Genomic DNA, 23,210 nt, shown 5'->3' on the forward strand with positions numbered 1-23,210 from the left:
CTCCCCACTCTTTTGCTCTTTCTCCCCCTCTCTTTTGCTCTCTCTCTCCTCTCTTTTGCTCTCTCTCCCCCCTCTCTTTTGCTCTCTCTCTCCCCCTCTCTTTGTCTCTCTCTCTCCCCCCTCTGTTGATCTCTCTCCCTCCTCTCTTTTGTTCTCTCTCTCCCCCTCTCTTTCACTCTCTCTCTCTCCCCCCTCTGTTGCTCTCTCCCCCTCTTGCTTTCTCTCCCCCTCTGTTTTGCACCCTCTCTCTTCCACTCTCTTTTGCACTTTCTCTTCCCCCTTTATTTTGCTCTCTCTCTCCCCCCTCTATTTTGCACTATCCCCTCCTCTTTTGCTCTCTCTTTCTCCCCCTCTCTTTTGCTCTCTCTCTCTCACTTTCTCTCTCTCCCCTCTTTTGCTCTCTCTCCCCCTCTCTTTTGCTTTCTCTCCCCCTCTCTGCTCTCTCTCTCCCCCTCCCTTGCTCTCTCTCCCCTTCTCTTTTGCTTTCTCTCTCTCCCCCCTCTCTTTTGCGCTCTCCCCCCTCTCTTTTGCACTCTCTCTCTCCCCCTCTCTTTTTTGCTCTCTCTCTAACCCTCTCTTTTGCGTGCTCTCTCTCTCCCCCCTTTCTTTTACTCTCTCTATCCCACCTCTCTACCCTTCTCTTTTTTGCTCTCTCTCCCCCTCTCTTTTGCGCTCTCTCTCCCCCCTTTCTTTTACTCTCTCTATCCCACCTCTCTTTTGCTGTCTTTCTCCCATCTCTCCCCCCTTTCTTTTTCTCTCTCTCTCTCTACCCCCTCTCTTTTGCTCTCTCTCCTTTCTCTTTTGCTCCCTCTCTCTCCCCTCTCTTTTGCTCTCTCTCCCCTCTCTTTTGTTCTCTCTCCCCCGTCTCTTTTGCTCTTACTCCCCACTCATTTGCTCTCTCTTCCCTCTCTTTTGCTCTCTTCCCCCTCTCTTTTGCTCTCTCTCCCCTCTCTTTTGCTCTCTCTCCCCTCTATTTTGTGCTCTCTCCTCTTTTGCTCTCTCTCTCCCCCTCTTTTGCTCTCACCACCCTCTTTTGCTCTTTCTCCCCCTCTCTTTTGCTCTCTCTCCTCCTCTCTTTTGCTCTCTCTCCCCTCTCTTTTGCTCTCTCTCCCCTCTCTTTTGCTCTCTCTTTTGCTCTCTTTCTCCCCCCTCTCTTTTGCTCTCTTTCTCTGCCTCTCTTTTGCTCTCTCTCCCCCCTCTCTTTTGCTCTCTCTCTCCACCCTCTCTTTTGCTCGCTCTCCCCACTCTTTTTTTCTTTCTCCCCCCTCTTTTGCTCTATCTCCCCTTCTTTTGCTCTCTCTCCCCCTCTTTTGCTTTCTGTGTCTCTTTTGCTCTCACTCCCCTCTCTTTTGCTCTCTCTTCCCTTTCTTTTGTTCTCTCCCCCCTCTCTTTTGCTCTCTCTCCCCTCTCTTTTGTTCTCGCCCCTCTCTTTTGCTCTCTCTCCCCCTCTTTTTCTCTCTCCCCCTCTATTTTGCTCTCACTCCCCTCTCTTTTGCTCTCTCTTCCTTTTCTTTTGCTCTCTCCCCCTTTCTTTTGATCTCTCTCCTCTCTTTTGCTCTCTCCCCCCCCTGTTTTGGTCTCTCTCCCCTCTCTTTTGCTCTCTCTCTCCTCTCTTTTGCTCTTTCTCTCTCCTCTCTTTTGCTCTCTCTCCCCCTCTTTTGCTCTCTCTCCCCCTCTTTTGTTCTCTCTCCCCCCTATTTTGCTCTTTCTCCCCTCTCTTTTGCTCTCTTTCCCCCTGTTTTGCTCTCTTTTCCCTCTCTTTTGCTCTCTCTCCCCTCTCCTTTATTCTCGCCCCTCTCTTTTGCTCTCTCTTCCCTCTCTTTTGCTCTCTCCCCCCTCTCTTTTGCTCTCTCTCCCCTCTCTTTTGTTCTCACCCCTCTCTTTTGCTCTATCTCCCCCCTCTTTTTCTCTCTCCCCCTCTATTTTGTTCTCACTCCCCCCCTCTTTTGCTCTCTCTTCCTTTTCTTTTGCTTTCTCCCCCTTTCTTTTGATCTCTCTCCCCTCTCTTTTGCTCTCTCTCTCCCCTGTTTTGCTCCCTCTCCCCTCTCTTTTGCTCTCTCTCCTTTCTTTTGCTCTTTCTCTCTCCTCTCTTTTGCTCTCTCCCCCCTTCTTTTGCTCTCTCTCCCCTCTTTTGCTATCTCTCCCCCTCTTTTACTCTCTCTCCCCCTCTTTTGCCCTCTCTCCCCCCTCTTTTGCTCTTTCTCCCCCTCTCTTTTGCTCTCTTTCCCCCTGTTTTGCTCTCTTTCCCCTCTCTTTTGCTCTCTCTCTCCTCTCTTTTGCTCTCTCTCTCCTCTCTTTTGTTCTCTCTTGCCCCTCTTTTGCTCTTTCTCCGAATCTCTTTTGCACTCTCTCACCTCTCTTTTGCTCTCTCTCCCTTGTCTTTTGCTCTCTCTCTCTCTCTCTCTCTCTCTCTCTCTCTCTCTCTCACAATAAAAGTGTTGGGTTTTTTTTGTAATTTAGTTCATTGTAGTGTAAGGTTAGGTGTTAGTGTAACTCAGGTTAGGTTTTATTTTACAGGTAAATTTGTATTAATAACTATTTACTAACTAGTCTACCTAGTTAAAATAAATACAAACTTGCCTGTGAAATAAAAATAAAACCTAAGCTAGCTACAATGTAATTATTAGTTATATTGTAGCTAGCTTAGGGTTTATTTTACAGGTAAGTATCTAGTTTTAAATAGGAATTATTTTGTTATTAATAGTATGTTTTATTTAGATTTATTTAAATTATATTAAAGTTAGGGGGTGTTAGGGTTAGATTTAGGGTTAGGTTTAGGGGTTAATATGTTTATTATAGTGGCGGCGATGTCCGGAGTGGCATATTAGGGGTTAATAAATGTAGGTAGGTGGTGGCAATGTTAGGGGCAGCAGATTAGGGGTTAATAATATTTAACTAGTGTTTGTGATGCGGGAGTGAGGCGGTTTAGGGGTTAATATGTTTATTATAGTGGCGGCGATGTCAGGAGTGGCAGATTAGGGGTTAATAATTTTTATTTTATTGTTTGTGATGCGGGAGGGCCTTGGTTTAGGGGTTAATAGGTAGTTTATGGGTGTTAGTGTACATTTTAGCACTTTAGTTATGAGTTTTATGCTACAGCTTTGTGGTATAGGCTGTACCGCTCACTTTTTGGCTTCCCAGAAAAAGATTGTAATATCGGCGCTATGGAAGTACCATTGAAAAAAGACTTTGCACAAATTGCGTAAGTTAATTTGCGTTGCGGCCAAAAAAGTGTGTGGTACAACTTTTTTGACAAGACTCGTAATAGCAGCGGTAGTAAAAAAGCAGCGTTATAACCCATAATGCTGCTTTTTCACTCATAACGAAAAACTCGTAATCTAGCCATTTATTTGAAAAAGAAGGCATCTAAGTTAAGTAGCCAGCCAAATTTGGTTCAGACCCTGGACAGCATTTATGCACCAATCAGCAAGGACAACACAGATGGTGCTTTTCAAATAAAGATAGCAAGAGAATGAAGAAAAAAATGATAATAGGAGTAAATTAGAAAGTTGCTTAAAATTGCATTCCCTATCTGAATCATGAAAGATAAAATTTGGGTGCAGTGTTCCTTTAATGGCGAGAAAAACTGTATATAATATGTGTGGGTACAGTAAATGAGTAATAGGAAAATTGCAGCTAAACACAACACTGCAGAATTGTAAAAATAGCCCTGGTCCTTAACGGTAAGAACATTGAAAAATGGTCTGGTCACTAAGGGGTTAATGATTCAGATAGAACATGTCATTTTAAGCCACTTTTTAATTTACTCCAATTATCAATTTTTCTTTGTTCTCTTGCTATCTTTATTTAAAAAGAAGGTATGTAAAGCTTAAAAGGCGTACCATTTTTGGCTGAGAACCTAGGTTGTGTGTGCTTATTGGTTTGCTAAATGCAGCCACCAATAAGCAAGCACTATCCAGGGTGCTGAACCTAAAATGGGCTGGCTCCTAAGCTTTAAACTCCTGCTTTTGAAATAAAGATAGCAAGAGAACAAAGAAACATTCGGCTAGATTTAGAGTTTTGTCGATAAAGACCCGCGTAGCTAACACTGCTTTTTTCCCAGTGCACCATTAAGACAACGCTGGTATTTAGAGTTGTCTGAGGGGCTGCGTTACGCTCAGAAAAGGTAGCGTTGAGCAGAATTTACCTTCCCTTCAACTCTCAATACCAGCGTTGCTTACGGTAGCGGTAAGCTGGAAAAACTTGCTTGTGCACGATATCCCCATAGGAAACAATGGGGCAGTTTGAGCTGAATAAAACCCTAACATCTGCAAAAAAGCAGCGTTCAGCTCCTAATGCAGCCCCATTGTTTCCTATGGGGAAACACTCTCTAAGTCTGCACCTAACACCCAAACATGAACCCCAAGTCTAAACACCCCTAACCTTACACTTATTAACCCCTAATCTGCCGCCTTCGCTATCGCTGACACCTGCTGTATATTATTAACCCCTAATCTGCCGCTCCGTACACCGCCGCAACCTACATTATCCCTATGAATCCCTAATCTGCTGTCCCTAAAATCGCCAACCCCTATATTATATTTATTAACCCCTAATCTGCCCCCCCAACGTCACCGCCACCTTACCTACACATATTAACCCCTAATCTGCCGACCGGACCTCGCCGCCACTATAATAAATGTATTAACCCCTAAACCGCCGCACTCCCGCCTCGAAAACACTAGAATAAATAGTATTAACCCCGAATCTGCCCTCCCTAACATCGCCGCCATCTACCTACAATTATTAACACTATCAATAAATTAATTAAATAAATTACCTACAATTACCTAAAATAAAATACAATAAAATAAACTATTCTATAATACAAAAAAAACACTAAATTACAAAAAATAAAAAAGAATTACAAGAAGTTTAAACTAATTACACCTAATCTAAGCCCCCTAATAAAATAAAAAAGCCCCCCAAAATAAAAAATTCCCTACCCTATTCTAAACTAACAAAGTAATCAGCTCTTTTACCAGCCCTTAAAAGGGCTTTTTGCGAGCCATTGCCCCAAAGTAATCAGCTCTTTTACCTGGAAATAAAAATACAATACCCCCCCCAACATTACAACCCACCACCCACATACCCCTACTCTAACCCACCCAAACCCCCCTTTAAAAAACTTATCGCTAACCCCCTGAAGATCTCCCTACCTTGAGTCGTCTTCACCCAGCCGAGATGAATTCTTCATCCAAGGTGCGCAGAGGAGGTCTTTGATCCGGTAGAAGTCTTCATCCAAGCGGCAAAGAAGAGGTCCTCCATCCGGTAGAAGTGTTCATCCAGGCAGGGTCTTCAATCTTCATCCATCCGGAGCGGAGAGGAGCCATCTTCAACGGAGCCAACGCGGAGCCATCCTCTTCAACCGACAACTTCCCGACGAATGAAGGTTCCTTTAAGGGACGTCATCCAAGATGGCGTCCCTTCAATTCCGATTGGCTGATAGAATTCTATTAGCCAATCGGAATTAAGGTAGAAAAAAATCTGATTGGCTGATGCAATCAGCCAATCAGATTGAAGTTCAATCTGATTGGCTGATCCAATCAGCCAATCGTATTGAACTCGCATTCTATTTGCTGTTCCGATCAGCCAATAGAATGCAATTTATTTTACAGGTAATTCAGAGCAATTCTTGCTATGCTTAGGCCAGATACTCCACTGTTCACACCTACCCCAGTATGCTCTGTTGGAGTAGCAGGTTCATTAGTCACTGCAGCTACATCTCCCTCCCCCTCTTCTTCACATCTGCCATTCCTGTAGGGGAGGTCCACAGCCACACCCAGGGTCCCATCCTGTTTTACCCTCTGTAACAGGACAGGATGTACTCTGACCCCTACACCAGCCATGCCATTCACTCCTCCTTGCATATGCAATGCTGGTTCTAGCACAGAAGGGTATACACACTTAGTCTGCCCTTCTGCCCAGCCCTGCTGCTCTCTCACATTCCCACACACTGCATCAGGCATCCCATTGTCCCAATCAATGGCAGTATAACCCTTTTCACTGGCACAATACAGTACTGGTACAGGTTCAGATAAATCATCATTAACCCTAGGCTCTCCCTCCCAGCACCCAAGTTCAATAGCAGCAACATTGTTACAAACATTTTCAATACATCCCTCCCTAGGCTCTCCCTCCCAGCTCCCAGGTTCAATAGAAGTTACATTGTCACAAACATTTTCAATACATCCCTCTTCATCAGAACAAGACATTACTGGTGTACACAAAGGCAGAGCTGCATTAACCCTCAGCCCCCCTCCCAGCAATCATGTTCAAGGGAATCATCCTTTATCCTTTGGTTGGAAACCTCCAGCTCTGATGCAGCTAGCGATGTGTCCATCCCCAGCCTCTCCTCTGGGTCTCTCAAAGTTTCACACAGTACCTTAGTTGGTGCAGGGCCCTCTACTGGCTCTTCCAGGTTGCAGGTGTTGTCTTCTAGGGCGTACTGACAAAGCATCCGGCCCACATCATCCCCCAGCAAAACAACAGGGATATCCGCAGAAATCCCCCCCTCCTGCAAACCTTTTCCCACACCCCAATCCATGGGTACACATGCCGCAGAGCACTCCCCGCAAATTTCTTCATTCTCCACAGTCTCTCCTGGGATAATATCCTCTGCCACTTCAGGATGCACCAAGCAATATCCAGCCCCAGTGTCCTGAAGTCTCATGGTCACACAGTCTCCCTCTGTGATGCTCTGCAGATTACCTGCTGACCCACCCACAAACAAAGCTGCTGCAGGTTTCCCTGCTGTATTCTCACTCCAGACTGCAGGTGGAGGTTTCTCCTTGGTGGGGCAGGCAAAACTCAGGTGCCCAAACTCATGGCACCAAATGCATGGGCGGGTATCCCCCTTGCCCAATGCAACTTCTGCCCCCTTAATGGGAGATGTTCCAGGGGAAAGTACTTCTGTAGAATCGGTTGTCAGTTGCAGGCACATTCCCTCCCTCCAGGGAGGTGATCTAGCTTGCACAGTGGAACACTTGGCTACTGGGGCTTCGTTGTTAGTGCTGTCTGTAGCCCCTGCTGCTGAATCAGGTTCCATTCCCAGGAGCACTCTTATGGCCAACGGGCTCACTGTCTGGCAAATATATTGCAAAAATTCTGGGTACAGGAGAGGTGCCTTGGTTATGGTAAAGTCAAAAACCTCTAGCGCATGTCTCCGCTGGGTATCCCTTATAGCTTTTTCGTGCTCTTTTTTTCTCTCAGCAGCTTCTCTCTCTCTTTTTCTCTCAGCTGCCTCTCTCTCTTTTTCTCTCAGCAGCCTCTCTCTCTCTCTTTTTCTCTCAGCAACCTATCTCTCTCTTTTTCTCTCTTGATACTGGAGGATCAGTTCCATTCTTAGTTTGGGTTCAACATCCCCCAAGTATTTGAGTGCTGTCTGTAGCTCAGACTCCATGACACTTACAGGGTTAACAGCACCAGGTAACAGTCCTTGGGCTACAGGAGGATCAACAGTGTTGGGTACCAGGTCTTGAGTTACAGCTTCCACAGTAACCCTTTCTGTGAATGTTTCAAACTCTGTTGTGAGGCCCTCTGCCTCCAGCAATCTCAGTATCAGCTGTTCTTTCCCTTTGCCAAGAATAGTAATTCCTCTCTTCTTGCAAAGAAACTCCAGAGACCATTCAGGCATTCTCCTATATTCTTCCATACTGAGCACAGCAACAAACAACAAGAGGGAGGAAAAATGAACTGCTTCTTTGCATGTATATCTCTCTAACTAGGCACTGAGTTCTGTCTTTGGGAAATTACACAAAAACATGTAATTTATTTTAGTACTATACAAATAGCACTAAAAAACTCTAAATATCCCGACCGCTGCCAGCCAGTTTGTGATGAATCAACCATTCTCAGCGTCACAATAGAGGGGTGTGGGCATGAAGGGGTTAATGGCACACAGCTCTGGTTCCCTTATCCTTGCAACTCTGCAAAAGGACCTCAAAAGAGACACCACATTAACCCCAAGATCTTGTCCACACTGCTCTAATTAACAATCCCACCGCTGCCGCCAGTTTGTGATGAATCAAACCTTCTCAACTTCACAATAGAGGGGTGTGGGCATGAAGGGGTTAATGGCACACAGGCCTGGTTCCCTTTCCCTTGCAACTCTGCAAAAGGACCTTAAAAGAGACACCACATTAGCCCCCAGATCTTGTCCACACTGCTCTAATTAACAATTTCCCTGCTGCCACCACCAAAACTTTTAAATTAAAGGGGAATTTTGGGGAACCCCTAAAACTCACACTATTTAACAATTAGGTACGTGCCTTTAACTTTGTCTCAACAGGAGTGTGAATTTGGATATTAGAGCCCAAAGACAGAATGAGATTTTCTATGCGTTTAATAACAAAAATATCAATACAGGTTACACAGTTCAAAATTATAAAGCCATTCAAAATAACATACAAATGCAAAGCTACAGTTCTTTAGAAACAAAATGGGACATGAAAAGAATTACTCACAATATCTAACTTATTGCCAAGTTCCTTTAGATATGTGGAGAGCTGCCATTCTAGATGTTAGTCGCTTGAGTCCTCAGGGCAGTTCTGCTTAAAAAGTCTGTCTCTTGCCTACTTGAATCAAATTCTCTTTGTCTTGTCAAAGACAATGCCCTGGTTATGATTTACACCAAGTTCAACCAATTACAAACAAGTCTTAGCCCCCACTCAGTCATCAAGGGGAGGAGTGTACTGCATTCCTACACATCAGTTACACAAACAGCATTAGGCTAAGGAGGGGAAAGGGGTCTCAGCCCACAGCTTCTCTGAATACAGATTCCACACAAAGAAATAACAGTTCACCTTAACCCCTTCCAGGCTGAGACAATACCACCTTTGCTGAGCAGCCAATCCAGGCCTCAACTACTCCACATGATTGTTTCATGACAGTAACTTTTTATTTTTGTGTGCAGAAAGAAACTAAAATAGTACACAATTACTGCAGAACCTATCTACTCCTCAGCTAAACATTGCTGAGGTGCCCATCTGCCCTTCTTATACCCAAACTTTATTTCAAGCCAACTCCTTGTTTTTGTGTGCAGAAGGAAAATTTAACATAAAAAATAGACATGTGCATGGCAAAAAAATTTGTTTCAGTTTGGTTCTGATCGATTCGGATTTTTTCAAATTTCGGTTTGGATCGATTCGAATTCAGAAAAATTTGAATCAATTCGGTTCGGATTCGTTTCGGATTTATTCGGATACGAGATAATTCGGTTCGATTCGGAAATTCGGAATTTCGGTAAGTGTTAGGTGGGATGTGCTGTGTATTAGACTAGTATATGTACTGTATATTAGGTGTAACCCATAGTAGAGTAATATAACCTAATATACTGTACAAAACTAGTGTAATTCATGGCTATCCGAATCTACCGAATAAATCCGAATAAATCCGAACTAATTCGGATTTATTCGGTAGATTCAGCACTATTTTAATTCGGAAATTCGAATCGATCCAAATGCCGAATTTTACGAATTCGGCCGAATTTCCGAATCGATCCGAAACGAATCGCAGATTTCTAATAAAAAACGGTACTGCATTTAAACTGATCAAAAAAGATCCGGAACGTAGCAATAGCGTTGTCCGGTCCCACTTATATGGAAACATAAAAAATTGTGTTCAGCAGAGACTCTTTCATACGCTCTCATAACTGTGTGCAATATGATTACAAATAAGGTCCGGAACGCAGCTGTATCGCTGTCCGGACCCACTTCTCTGTAAACACTAATTACTGTGCTAAGCAGTCCTTCCGTTTCCAAAATTGGAATTAGAGAGAAGAGTGCACAGTCCAAATTGGCGCCACCCGTAGCTCCGCCCATCGTGGGCGTTACAACATCAAGCTCCCGGTCGCCATTATTATTGTTTAAAAAACTACGCCACCGGGAGCTAACTGAACCTTAAGCAAACCTGGGGGCAAATGTGTCTACCGCATTGTAGATTGCAGCTGAGTCCAAATATATGTGACCAAAGAATCTTCCACTGAGTCCATTACCCTCAGCCCAATAAAAAGCCCCCAGAGATAAAGCCACCGATCTCCTCAGCCCCAGTGCCTGCTAATAACATGCTGTCAATTAATTCCCTCCTTTTATATATAGGAGTTATATCCCAATTAAATAAAGTGCTCCACTTCCTCTGAGATCTTATTTCCCCGACCCAGAATAAAAAGTCAGCACTTACCTTTAAAATCTGCCCTACAACAGGGCAGCTCAGCAGGTTTGAGAGGTCCTCTCCCTCACATAGCCCTGTGGAGAAAGATAAAGCCTGAATAATCTTACTTAGGCTATCAGGATTAGGGTAGCATCAATGTATGGGAGGCGCAGTGAGAATTATGTCCCACAAGTTCCCATTGCTTTAAAGCTACCACTGCTCTATTGAAGAGACTGATATGGACTACGGCTACACCCTAGGACAAAGCAGCACAATCTTGTACTACTTTAAAAATAATAAACTCTTGAATGAAGAATCTTTTTCTAACACCTAATTTACCACCTCCTTGCACTTAACATAGGCAAAGAGAATGACTGGAGTGGGAGGGAAGGGAAAAGCTATTTAACAGATGATCCGTGGACTCATTGTGTCATTAAAAAGAAAATTATTCCCTAGGCAGTGTGTTTGTAGAAACCCTGTGATCTACCCAGGCGAAAGAGTAAAGTACATTGGAAAAAGTAAAAATAAAAGTTAGGAAATTATGATTCCACTAGCAACACCCTCATGTTCTTGATATATAGCTCTGTGTCAACCTTCATTCACACCTGCAATTTATAAGGCCAATTCCCTCCCATGTTCCCTTCCTGTACTTGTGTACCTTAGAATAATTTCCATCTGTTACCTTAGACTGTCTGAAAACGCCTCAACTCCGTACTTAGAGATGCAGTATCCTCCCCCGCAGATTGTCACCCTTCCTACAATGCTGGATACGTTGACAATACGTCCTTGAGCTTTTCTGATTAGGGGCAGAATATTAAGGGTCACATCCACTGGTCCCAGCAGGTTAACATTCAACACTCTGGTAAAATCGTCTTTTTTCCACCACTCATTAGGTGCACCTGGCATCCCAGTTCCTGCATTGTTCAACAGACCCCAGAGCCCTTAAAAAGAGTAAACACACAATTTAATTAAAAGTTTCACATATATTTCATTAGAAATTCTTTACATACATATATATGTGGGTGAGTGAGTGTTTTGTGGGTATGCATGTTTGTATGTGTGCATTCATTTCTGTGTTTGTGTGTTTGCATGTTTTTGTGCGTGCATGGATGTGTGTGTTTGTGTGTGTGCATGCATTTGTTTGTGTGTGTGAATGTTTGTGTGCATGCAGGCATGTGTGTGTGTGCATGTTTGTGTGTGTTTCTGTATGCATGCATTTGTTTGTGTGTGAATGTTTGTGTGCATGCATGCATGTGTGTGTTTATTTGGGGGGTTGGTTGGTTGGGTGGTGGGTTTTACTGTTGGGGGTGTTTGTATTTTTTTTACAGGTAAAAGAGCTGATTTCTTTGGGGCAATGCCCCGCAAAAGGCCCTTTTAAGGGCCATTGGTAGTTTATTGTAGGCTAGTTTTTTTTTTATTTTGGTGGGGATTTTTTATTTTGATAGGGCTATTAGATTAGGTGTAATTCTTTTTTATTGTTGATAATTTGTTTCTTATTTTTTGTGATTTAGTGTTTTTTTTTAAAGTAATTTAGTTATTTTTATTTTTTAGTAATTTTAGTGTTTAGTTTTTTTTGTAATGTTAGGTGTTAGTGTAAGGCAGGTTAGGTTTTATTTCACAGGTAATTTTGTATTTATTTTAACTAGGTAGTTATTAAATAGTTAATAACTATTTACTTACTAGTCTACCTAGTTAAAATAAATACTAACTTACCTGTGAAATAAAAATAAAACCTAAGCTAGCTACAATATAACTATTAGTTATATTGTAGCTAGCTTAGGTTTTATTTTACAGGTAAGTAAGTATTTAGTTTTAAATAGGTATTATTTAATTAATAACTGTAACTTTAATTTAGCTTTATTTTAATTATGTTAAAGTTAGGTTGTTAGGGTTAGGGTTATGTTAGGGTTAGTGTTAGGTTTAGGGGTTAATGGATTTATTTAGTGGTAGTGATGTGGGAGGCCAGAGGTTTAGGGGTTAATAACTTTAGTATAGTGACAGCGACATCGGGAGTGGCAGATTAGGGGTTAATAACTGTATGTAGGTGGTGGCAATGTTGGGGGCGGCAGATTAGGGGTGTTTAGACATGGGGTTTATGTTAGGGTGTTAGGTTTAAACGTAACTTTTTATTTCCCTATAGACATCAATGGGGCTTTGTTACGGAGATTTTCATTCCGCGATCGCAGGTGTTAGGCTTTTTTTTGCCGGCTCTCCCCATTGATGTCTATGGGGAAATCATGCACAAGCACATCAAAGCAGCACTTGATTTCGGTGCGGTATGGAGCTCAACGCCACCATATCGCCCGCAAAAGCCTGCTTTTTTTAAACTTGTAATAGCAGCGCTATAGGGAGGTGAAATAATACTGCTTTTGTGGCGGTCGTTAAAATCCCTATAGCGCTCAAAACTTGTAATCTAGCTGAATGTTTGTTGAGTCAACTGAGCATGTGTAAAATTAGATGCCAAAAAAAAGATTAAAAAGCTAGAGTACCATGTAATGATCCCCATGAAAATGGATTTTCCACAGAGTAAAGATCATGAAAAATGTTATCGAAATCTTGTGCAAAAACTGATTGGAAAACGGTTTTGAGGGCTCACAATAATAATACAAAGTATCTGATTATTTAATACAGCAATTACACCACATTAATCCATAAGAAGGTATTTTTCAAACAAACACCTACTATGTTATATATTTTCTGATTTGAATAATTTTAGGATTTGTTTGTACCTTTATCTCCAACAATTTCAGCTACCCACTTAGCAACAGACTTTACTCTCTGACTGTCAGTAACATCCAGGATCACTGTCTGCAGTCTGCTGGACGTCTCCTTCTTCAGCTCCTCAGCACCTTTCTCAGTCAGACAAGCAGCCAGCACCTTTAGACCACGGCGATCCAGCTGTTTCGCTGCTAAGTTCCCAAAGCCAGAGTCACATCCTGTGATCAGCACATATTTATCTGAGAGATTCTCTAGTATCTGACTTTGTCTGTACCATCTGTACAGGAGCAGTGTCAAAACCACCAGCAAAAGAAGCCACATGGTGGTGCTGTCAGCGTCTAGTATCTGTAATGTAGAGAAGAAAGACATTTTTTAAACAGATGTTTACCATATCGCTGCATGCATAGCTTAATGGTATAAAATAATTTTATTGCTGCAGAAAACTTTGAAACCCTACTCTATAAAGTTGATTAGGCAGAAAACACTAATTAATAATCACATTTTATATATGTTTCATGTTAAAATGGATATAATGGAACTTACTTCATGACTACTCATGGGGGTAGATTTATCACAGTGCGAGCGGACATGATACGATGTAGAGTATCATGTCCCCCGCACATCGATAAATGCCGACAGCATGCGCTGTAGGCATTTATCATTGCACCAGCAGTTCTTCTGCCGCCTTCTGCAGATTGGCTGCTAGCAGGAGGTGTCAATCAACCCGATCGTATTCGATCTGGTTGATTTTTGTCTGCAGCCTCAGAGCAGGTGGACAAATTATGGAGCAGCGGTCTTTAGATGTAGCAGAATATGTTCTATTTATTCTTAAATACAAATATATATATATATATATATATATATATATATATATATATATATATATATATATATATATATATATTGACAGTAAATACACAGTATTACTCTTTATTAAGTTTGAATATTGCATAACTATGATTTTTCGTTTTTTCAGCTACTTAACTGCAAGGGCTCTAATGCACTTCTATATATGTCTATATATGTGTACATATGTATGTATGTATCTGTTTATATATGTATATATGTCTGTAAATACATATATACATAAACATACATAAATACATCTGTATACATACACACATACATACATGCATAGATATATATATATATATACAGTTGTATGCAAAAGTTTAAGCACCCCTGACAATTTCCATGATTTTCATTTATAAATAATTGGGTGTTTGGACCAGCAATTTAATTTTGATCTATCAAATAACTGAAGGACACAGTAATATTTCAGTAGTGAAATGAGGTTTATTGGATTAACAGAAAATGTGCAATATGCATCAAAACAAAATTAGACAGGTGCATACATTTGGGCAAACCAACAGAAATATTGCATCAATATTTAGTAGAGCCTCCTTTAGCAGAAATAACAGCATCTAGATGCTTCCTATAGCCTGTAATGAGTGTCTGGATTCTGGATGAAGGTATTTTGGACCATTCCTCCCTGAAAAACATTTCCAGTTCAGTTTGGTTTAATGGTTGCAGAGCATGGACAGCCCGGTTCAAATCACAGATTTTCAATGATATTCAGGTCTGGGGACTGGGATGGCCATTCCAGAACATTGTACTTGTTCCTCTGCATAAATGCCAGAGTAGATTTTGAGCAGTGTTTTGGGTTGTTGTCTTGTTGAAATATCCAGCCCCGGCGTAACTTCAACTTTGTGACTGATTCCTCAACATTATTCTCAAGTATCTGCTGATATTGATTGGAATCCATACAACCCTCAACTTTAACAAGATTCCCAGTGCTGGCACTGGCCACACAGCCCCACAGCATGATAGAACATCCACCAAATTTTACTGTGGGTAGCAAGTGTTTGTCTTGGAACGCTGTCTTCTTTTGCTGCCATGCATAACGCCCCTTGTTATGACCAAATAACTCAATCTTTGTTTCATCAGTCCACAGCACCTTCTTCCAAAATGAAGCTGGCTTGTCCAAATGTGCATTTGCATACCTCAAGAGACTCTGTTTGTGGTGTGTGTGCAGAAAAGGCTTCTTCCACATCACTTTTCCATACAGCTACTCATTGTGCAAAGTGTGCTAAATTGTTGAACGATGCACAGTGACACCATCTGCAGCAAGATGATGTTGTAGGTCTTTGGAGGTGGTCTGTGGGCTGTTTTTGACCGTTCTCACCATCCTTTGCCTTTGCCTCTCTAATATGTTACTTGGCCTGCCACTTCTGGCCTTAACAAGAACTGTGCCTGTGGTCTTCCATTTCCTCACTATGGCCTAGATTTGGAGTTTGGCAGTAGCCGTGAAAACCAGCGTTAGAGGCTCCTAACGCTGGTTTTAGGCTACCGCCAGTATTTGGAGTCAGTCAGGAAAGGGTCTAACGCTCACTTTTCAGCCGTGACTTTTCCATACTGCAGATCCCCTTACGTCAATTGCGTATCCTATCTTTTCAATGGGATCTTTCTAACTCCGGTATTTAGAGTCGTGTCTGAAGTGAGCGTTAGAAATCTAACGACAAAACTCCAACCGCAGAAAAAAGTCAGTAGTTAAGAGCTTTCTGGGCTAACGCCGGTTTATAAAGCTCTTAACTACTGTGCTCTAAAGTACACTAACACCCATAAACTACCTATGTACCCCTAAACTGAGATCCCCCCACCTCGCCGCCACTCGATTACATTTTTTTAACCCCTAATCTGTCGACCGTCACCTACGTTATACTTATGTACCCCTAATCTGCTGCCCCTAACACCGCCGACCCCTATATTATATTTATTAACCCCTAACCTGCCCCCCACAACGTCGCCGCCAGCTACCTACAATAATTAACACCTAATCTGCCGACCGCCACCTACGTTATACTTATGTACCCCTAATCTGCTGCCCCTAACACCGCCGACCCCTATATTATATTTATTAACCCCTAATCTGCCCCCCTCAACGTCGCCTTCACCTGCCTACACTTATTAACCCCTAATCTGCCGAGCGGACCGCACCGCTACTATAATAAAGTTATTAACCCCTAATCCGCCTCACTCCCGCCTCAATAACCCTATAATAAATAGTATTAACCCCTAATCTGCCCTCCCTAACATCGCCGACACCTAACTTCAAACATTAACCCCTAATCTGCCGACTGGAGCTCACCGCTATTCTAATAAATGTATTAACCCCTAAAGCTAAGTCTAACCCTAACACTAACACCCCCCTAAGTTAAATATAATTTAAATCTAACGAAATTAATTAACTCTTATTAAATAAATTATTCCTATTTAAAGCTAAATACTTACCTGTAAAATAAATCCTAATATAGCTACAATATAAATTATAATTATATTATAGCTATTTTAGGATTTATATTTATTTTACAGGTAACTTTGTATTTATTTTAACCAGGTACAATAGCTATTAAATAGTTAAGAACTATTTAATAGCTAAAATAGTTAAAATAATTACAAAATTACCTGTAAAATAAATCCTAACCTAAGTTACAATTAAACCAAACACTACACTATCAATAAATTAATTAAATAAAATACCTACAATTACCTACAATTAAACCTAACACTACACTATCAATACATTAATTAAATACAATATCTACAAATAAATACAATGAAATAAACTAACTAAAGTACAAAAAATAAAAAAGAACTAAGTTACAAAAAATAAAAAAATATTTACAAACATCAGAAAAATATTACAACAATTTTAAACTAATTACACCTACTCTAAGCCCCCTAATAAAATAACAAAGACCCCCAAAATAATAAAATGCCCTACCCTATTCTAAATTACTAAAGCTCAAAGCTCTTTTACCTTACCAGCCCTGAACAGGGCCCTTTGCGGGGCATGCCCCAAAGAATTCAGCTCTTTTGCCTGTAAAAAAAACACATACAATACCCCCCCCCAACATTACAACCCACCACCCACATACCCCTAATCTAACCCAAACCCCCCTTAAATAAACCTAACACTAAGCCCCTGAAGATCTTCCTACCTTATCTTCACCATACCAGGTTCACCGATCGATCCAGAAGAGCTCCTCCAATGTCCTGATCCAAGCCCAAGCAGGGGGCTGAAGATGTCCATGATCCGGCTGAAGTCATCATCCAAGCGGGAGCTGAAGAGGTCCATGATCCGGCTGAAGTCATCATCCAAGCGGGAGCTGAAGAGGTCCATGATCCGGCTGAAGTCATCATCCAAGCGGGAGCTGAAGAGGTCCATGATCCGGCTGAAGTCTTCTATCAATGGCATCTTCAATCTTCTTTCTTCTGGATCCATCTTGCAGACCTCCGACGCGGAACATCCTGCTGGCCCGACGGACTACTGATGAATGAAGGCTCCTTTAAGGGACGTCATCCAAGATGGCGTCCCTCGAATTCCGATTGGCTGATAGGATTCTATCAGCCAATCGGAATTAAGGTAGGAAAATTCTGATTGGCTGATGTAATCAGCCAATCAGAATCAAGTTCAATCCGATTGGCCGATACGATCAGCCAATCAGATTGAGCTCGCATTCTATTGGCTGATCGGAACAGCCAATAGAATGCGAGCTCAATCTGATTGGCTGATCGGATGAGCCAATCGGATTGAACTTGATTCTGATTGGCTGATTCCATCAGCCAATCAGAATTTTCCTACCTTAATTCCGATTGGCTGATAGAATCCTATCAGCGAATCGGAATTCGAGGGACACCATCTTGGATGACGTCCCTTAAAGGAGCCTTCATTCGTCGGTAGTCCGTCGGGCCAGCAGGATATTCCGTGTCGGAGGTCTGCAAGATGGATCCGGAAGAAAGAAGATTGAAGATGCCGTTGATAGAAGACTTCAGCCGGATCATGGACCTCTTCAGCTCCCACTTGGATGATGACTTCAGCTGGATCATGGACCTCTTCAGCTCCCGCTTGGATGATGACTTCAGCCGGATCATGGACATCTTCAGCCCCCTGCTTGGGCTTGGATCAGGACATCGGAGGAGCTTTTCTGGATCGATCGGTGAACCTGGTATGGTGAAGATAAGGTAGGAAGATCTTCAGGGGCTTAGTGTTAGGTTTATTTAAGGGGGGTTTGGGTTAGATTAGGGGTATGTGGGTGGTGGGTTGTAATGTTGGGGGGGGGGTATTGTATGTGTTTTTTTTACAGGCAAAAGAGCTGAATTCTTTGGGGCATGCCCCGCAAAGGGCCCTGTTCAGGGCTGGTAAGGTAAAAGAGCTTTGAACTTTAGTAATTTAGAATAGGGTAGGGCATTTTATTATTTTGGGGGTCTTTGTTATTTTATTAGGGGGCTTAGAGTAGGTGTAATTAGTTTAAAATTGTTGTAATATTTTTCTGATGTTTGTAAATATTTTTTTATTTTTTGTAACTTAGTTCTTTTTTATTTTTTGTACTTTAGTTAGTTTATTTCATTGTATTTATTTGTAGATATTGTATTTAATTAATGTATTGATAGTGTAGTGTTAGGTTAAATTGTAGGTAATTGTAGGTATTTTATTTAATTAATTTATTGATAGTGTAGTGTTAGGTTTAATTGTAACTTAGGTTAGGATTTATTTTACAGGTAATTTTGTAATTATTTTAACTATTTTAGCTATTAAATAGTTCTTAACTATTTAATAGCTATTGTACCTGGTTAAAATAAATACAAAGTTACCTGTAAAATAAATATAAATCCTAAAATAGCTATAATATAATTATAATTTATATTGTAGCTATATTAGGATTTATTTTACAGGTAAGTATTTAGTTTTAAATAGGATTAATTTATTTAATAAGAGTTAATTTATTTCGTTAGATTTAAATTATATTTAAGTTAGGGGGGTGTTAGTGTTAGGGTTAGACTTAGCTTTAGGGGTTAATACATTTATTAGAATAGCGGTGAGCTCCAGTCGGCAGATTAGGGGTTAATGTTTGAAGTTAGGTGTCGGCGATGTTAGGGAGGGCAGATTAGGGGTTAATACTATTTATTATAGGGTTAGTGAGGCGGATTAGGGGTTAATAACTTTATTATAATAGTGGTGCGGTCCGGTCGGCAGATTAGGGGTTAATAAGTGTAGGCAGGTGGAGGCGACGTTATGGGGGGCAGATTAGGGGTTAATAAATATAATATAGGGGTCGGCGGTGTTAGGGACAGTAGATTAGGGGTACATAGGGATAATGTAAGTAGCGGCGGTTTACGGAGCGGCAGATTAGGGGTTAATAATAATATGCAGGGGTCAGCGATAGCGGGGGCGGCACAATAGGGGTTAATAAGTGTAAGGTTAGGGGTCTTTAGACTCGGGGTACATGTTAGAGTGTTAGGTGCAGACGTAGGAAGTGTTTCCCCATAGCAAACAATGGGGCTGCGTTAGGAGCTGAACGCGGCTTTTTTGCAGGTGTTAGGTTTTTTTTCAGCTCAAACAGCCCCATTGTTTCCTATGGGGGAATCGTGCACAAGCACGTTTTTGAGGCTGGCCGCGTCCGTAAGCAACTCTGGTATCGAGAGTTGAAGTTGCGTTAAATATGCTCTACGCTCCTTTTTTGGAGCCTAACGCAGCCATTCTGTGGACTCTCAATACCAGAGTTATTTAAAAGGTGCGGCCAGAAAAAAGCCAGCGTTAGCTACGCGGGTCGTTACCGACAAAACTCTAAATCTAGCCGTTAGTTCCTCACAGTGGACACTGACAGCTTCAATATCTGTGATACCTTTTTGTAGCCTTCCCCTAAACCATAATGTTGAACTATCTTTGTTTTCAGGTCATTTGGGAGTTGTTTTGAGGCCCCCATGTTGCCATTCTTCAGAGGAGAGTCAAGGAGAACAACAACTTGCAATTGGCCACCTTAAATACCTTTTCTCATGAATGGATGCACCTGTCTATGAAGTTCAAGGCTTAATGGGCTCACCAAACCAAGTGTGTGTTCCAATTAATCAGTGCTAGGTAGTTACAGGTACTCAAATCAACAAAATGACAAGCGTGCCCAAATGTATGCACCTGTCTATTTTCGTTTTGATGCATATTGCACATTTTCTGTTAATCCAATAAACCTAATTTCACTACTGAATTATTACTGTGCCCTTCAGTTATTTGATAGATCAAAATGAAATTGCTGATCCAAACACCCAATTATTTATAAATGAAAATCATGGAAGTTGTTGGGGGTGCCTAAACTTTTGCATATGACTGTATATACACACACACATATATATATATATATATATATATATATATATATATATATATAGGATACAAAGAAAAGTCCGGATCCTCAAATGCAGATAAAACATAAATCCTTTATTTGATAATGCAGGTAAAAGCATAGAGTATCGGCAGATACAGTTATTTAAACCAAGACTGACATTTTAACATAGACAGCTGGGCAATCTGCAGCAGACATGTTTCGTGCCTACAGGCACTTGTTCACTGCTCACAGGTGTCCCAGCTCATTATCCTTAAATAGGTATTTCTTAAAGGTATAGAGACTCAAATGAGTAAATGGTAATCTAATTATTGTCTATGTTAATAACTATTATAATATATACAAATCACAGATACATATATACATATGAAAGTCACTAAGCTCAGATAAACACTTCAGTTCATACACTTAAAAATACTAATATGAACTATTGAAGATTAAATATGAATAAATACACATAAACTCTGTTCATAATCTTATAACCTAATGCATATAGTGAACAATCATAATATAGAGGGGCAATATACAAAGACATGTGTATTACATAGAGTATGGAAGTCTAAGGATTAGATTTATACTTTCCCCTGTTTGATGTATAAATATACAAAATTCCTCTCTTATTTATGTTAAATATACAAATCTATGTCCCTTCTAAAATTTAATCCTTGCGGAATGATAGTATTGAGGGAAAAAATCCAGAATACTTCCCTAGTATTTAGCTTTGTTTCTCTGTCACCTCCCCTCTTCCATAGGGGTACATGGTCTATTGCTTGGACCATTAATAGGCTGGCATCAGAGTTGTGATGCTCTCGAAAATGCCTAGCTATTGGGGTGTCAGACTCAATATCATCTATTGACCTGAGGTGTGCCAAGAATCTGTCCTTTAAGGATCTCTTAGTTTTTCCTACATACTGTTTATAGCACCCCCTACAGGTCAATAGATATATTACATGTGTGGTGTTACAGTTTAAATAAAAATTAATTTTGTACGTTTTTTGAAGATGGGTTGAAACAAATGTTTCCCCCTCTGATACATGATCACAGGTCTTACAAACATTCCTTCTGCATTTGAAAAAGCCTTTCCGCTTTTTCAACCAACACGTTGCAGAACCACTGCCAGAGCTGTCAGAAGGAGAAACATAGTTTCCTATAGTTTTCCCCTTCTTAGAGATAAAGTCACATCCTTTTTGAATTATTTTCTTTAATGCCAAATCTGTATATAAGATTGGAATACATTCTTTTATGATGTTACACACTTCCCCATATTCCAGACTGTAAGTTGTTATAAATTTGGGTCTCTTATCTTCCTGCTTATCCTTATTGTATCCCTGTCTTTTACGATATCTTAACAGTTCATTCCTTGGTATGACGTTTACATCATTCCTAGCTTTTTCTAACACTCTAGGGGAATAACCCCTATCCAATAATCTTTCAGTAATCAAATTAGCTTGAATTTCATAACTTTCATTAGTAGTACAATTTCTCTTGGCCCTTATGTATTGACCCTTGGGAATACCATTTAGGGTATGCCTTGGATGACATGAGTTATATTCTAGAATAGTATTACCTGCTGAGGCCTTTCTAAATAGATCTGTTTCTATCATCTCCTGTGTAGCACTACCCTTTAATGTTATATCCAGGAAGCAGATTGAGCTCTTATCCTGTTCCCCTATCAGCTTAATGCCACAGTTATTATGATTCAAATAATCACAAAATCCTTCTATTTCACTTTCCTCACCATCAATTATAAAAATCAGATCATCTATGAATCTTGCATAGAAAATGATCTTATTACGGAGGGGGTTGCCATCTCCAAAGACGTGGAACCGCTCCCACCATCCCATAAAGAGATTGGCGTAACAGGGGGCAAACTTGGCCCCCATAGCGGTTCCACGCCTCTGGAGATAGAAACCTCCCTCGAACATAAAATAATTGTGGGTCAATAGGTATTCAATTGATGTCAGAATAAATTGTTTGGTGGTCACATCATAATTGCTATGTGTATCTAAAAAATATCCAATAGCATCTAGCCCTTTATCATGTTTGATGGCTGTATATAGTGAGGTTACATCTACCACCAAAAACCTATAAGATGACTTCCATTTAATATTCTGCAATTTTACCAGTAAGGAGGTGGTGTCTTGTATAAAGCTTGGAAGTTCTTTCACCAATGGCTGCAAGTAACTATCTATGAGCTCCGAAAGAGATTCATTTAATGAATTTATACCAGCAATTATGGGACGCCCCGGGGGATTAAACATGTCTTTGTGCGTCTTAGGGAGGTATTATGATTGTTCACTATATGCATTAGGTTATAAGATTATGAACAGAGTTTATGTGTATTTATTCATATTTAATCTTCAATAGTTCATATTAGTATTTTTAAGTGTATGAACTGAAGTGTTTATCTGAGCTTAGTGACTTTCATATGTATATATGTATCTGTGATTTGTATATATTATAATAGTTATTAACATAGACAATAATTAGATTACCATTTACTCATTTGAGTCTCTATACCTTTAAGAAATACCTATTTAAGGATAATGAGCTGGGACACCTGTGAGCAGTGAACAAGTGCCTGTAGGCACGAAACATGTCTGCTGCAGATTGCCCAGCTGTCTATGTTAAAATGTCAGTCTTGGTTTAAATAACTGTATCTGCCGATACTCTATGCTTTTACCTGCATTATCAAATAAAGGATTTATGTTTTATCTGCATTTGAGGATCCGGACTTTTCTTTGTATCCTATACACTTTTTCAGCGCTCTTTGGATGAAGTGAGCGCTGCAGCTTGGATCCCCTGCGCAGAACGTCTATGAGTGACGTCTCCCACGCTCCAGTGTGCCGTAGCCAGGAAGGAGGAAGCATTAGACGGATAGTGTGAGCGCAAGGCGAGTGTTTGTTACACACACATGGTTTACTTCGTCTACTAGCCATTGCAGCCTACCGTATACCCGCTTGCCAATTATAAGCAACAAACGGCTGAAGAGGAGGTGGTGAGTACTCTGATATTTGACTGCTATCCCTGGTTGATTTGCAGTTTTGGGACTTATTAACTTACAGTGTATACACACGCGGCAGGTACAGACCGGTCTGACACTATCACAGACACATTACCTTGGGGCAGTATACTTATCATTATGGATACTGAGACATCTAGCTA

The 23,210-nt window shown here is 40.9% G+C and overlaps 1 protein-coding gene across 1 annotated transcript in view; it reads right to left on the reverse strand.

Moving 5' to 3' along the window:
- Nucleotides 1-23,210, reverse strand: part of LOC128654307 (retinol dehydrogenase 7) — a 138,465-nt gene that overhangs the window by 105,763 nt on the left and 9,492 nt on the right. Inside the window, exons 3-4 of the mRNA XM_053708169.1 lie at nt 12,879-13,212; nt 10,832-11,090 (exon numbers count right to left, since the gene is read on the reverse strand). Coding sequence (XP_053564144.1) covers nt 10,832-11,090; nt 12,879-13,188 — 569 coding nt within the window. The 5' untranslated portion in view covers nt 13,189-13,212. The remainder of the gene's footprint in view (nt 1-10,831; nt 11,091-12,878; nt 13,213-23,210) is intronic.

This window comes from Bombina bombina, chromosome 3 (genome assembly GCF_027579735.1).
Source record: "Bombina bombina isolate aBomBom1 chromosome 3, aBomBom1.pri, whole genome shotgun sequence".
NCBI classification, from domain to species: Eukaryota; Metazoa; Chordata; class Amphibia; order Anura; family Bombinatoridae; genus Bombina; species Bombina bombina.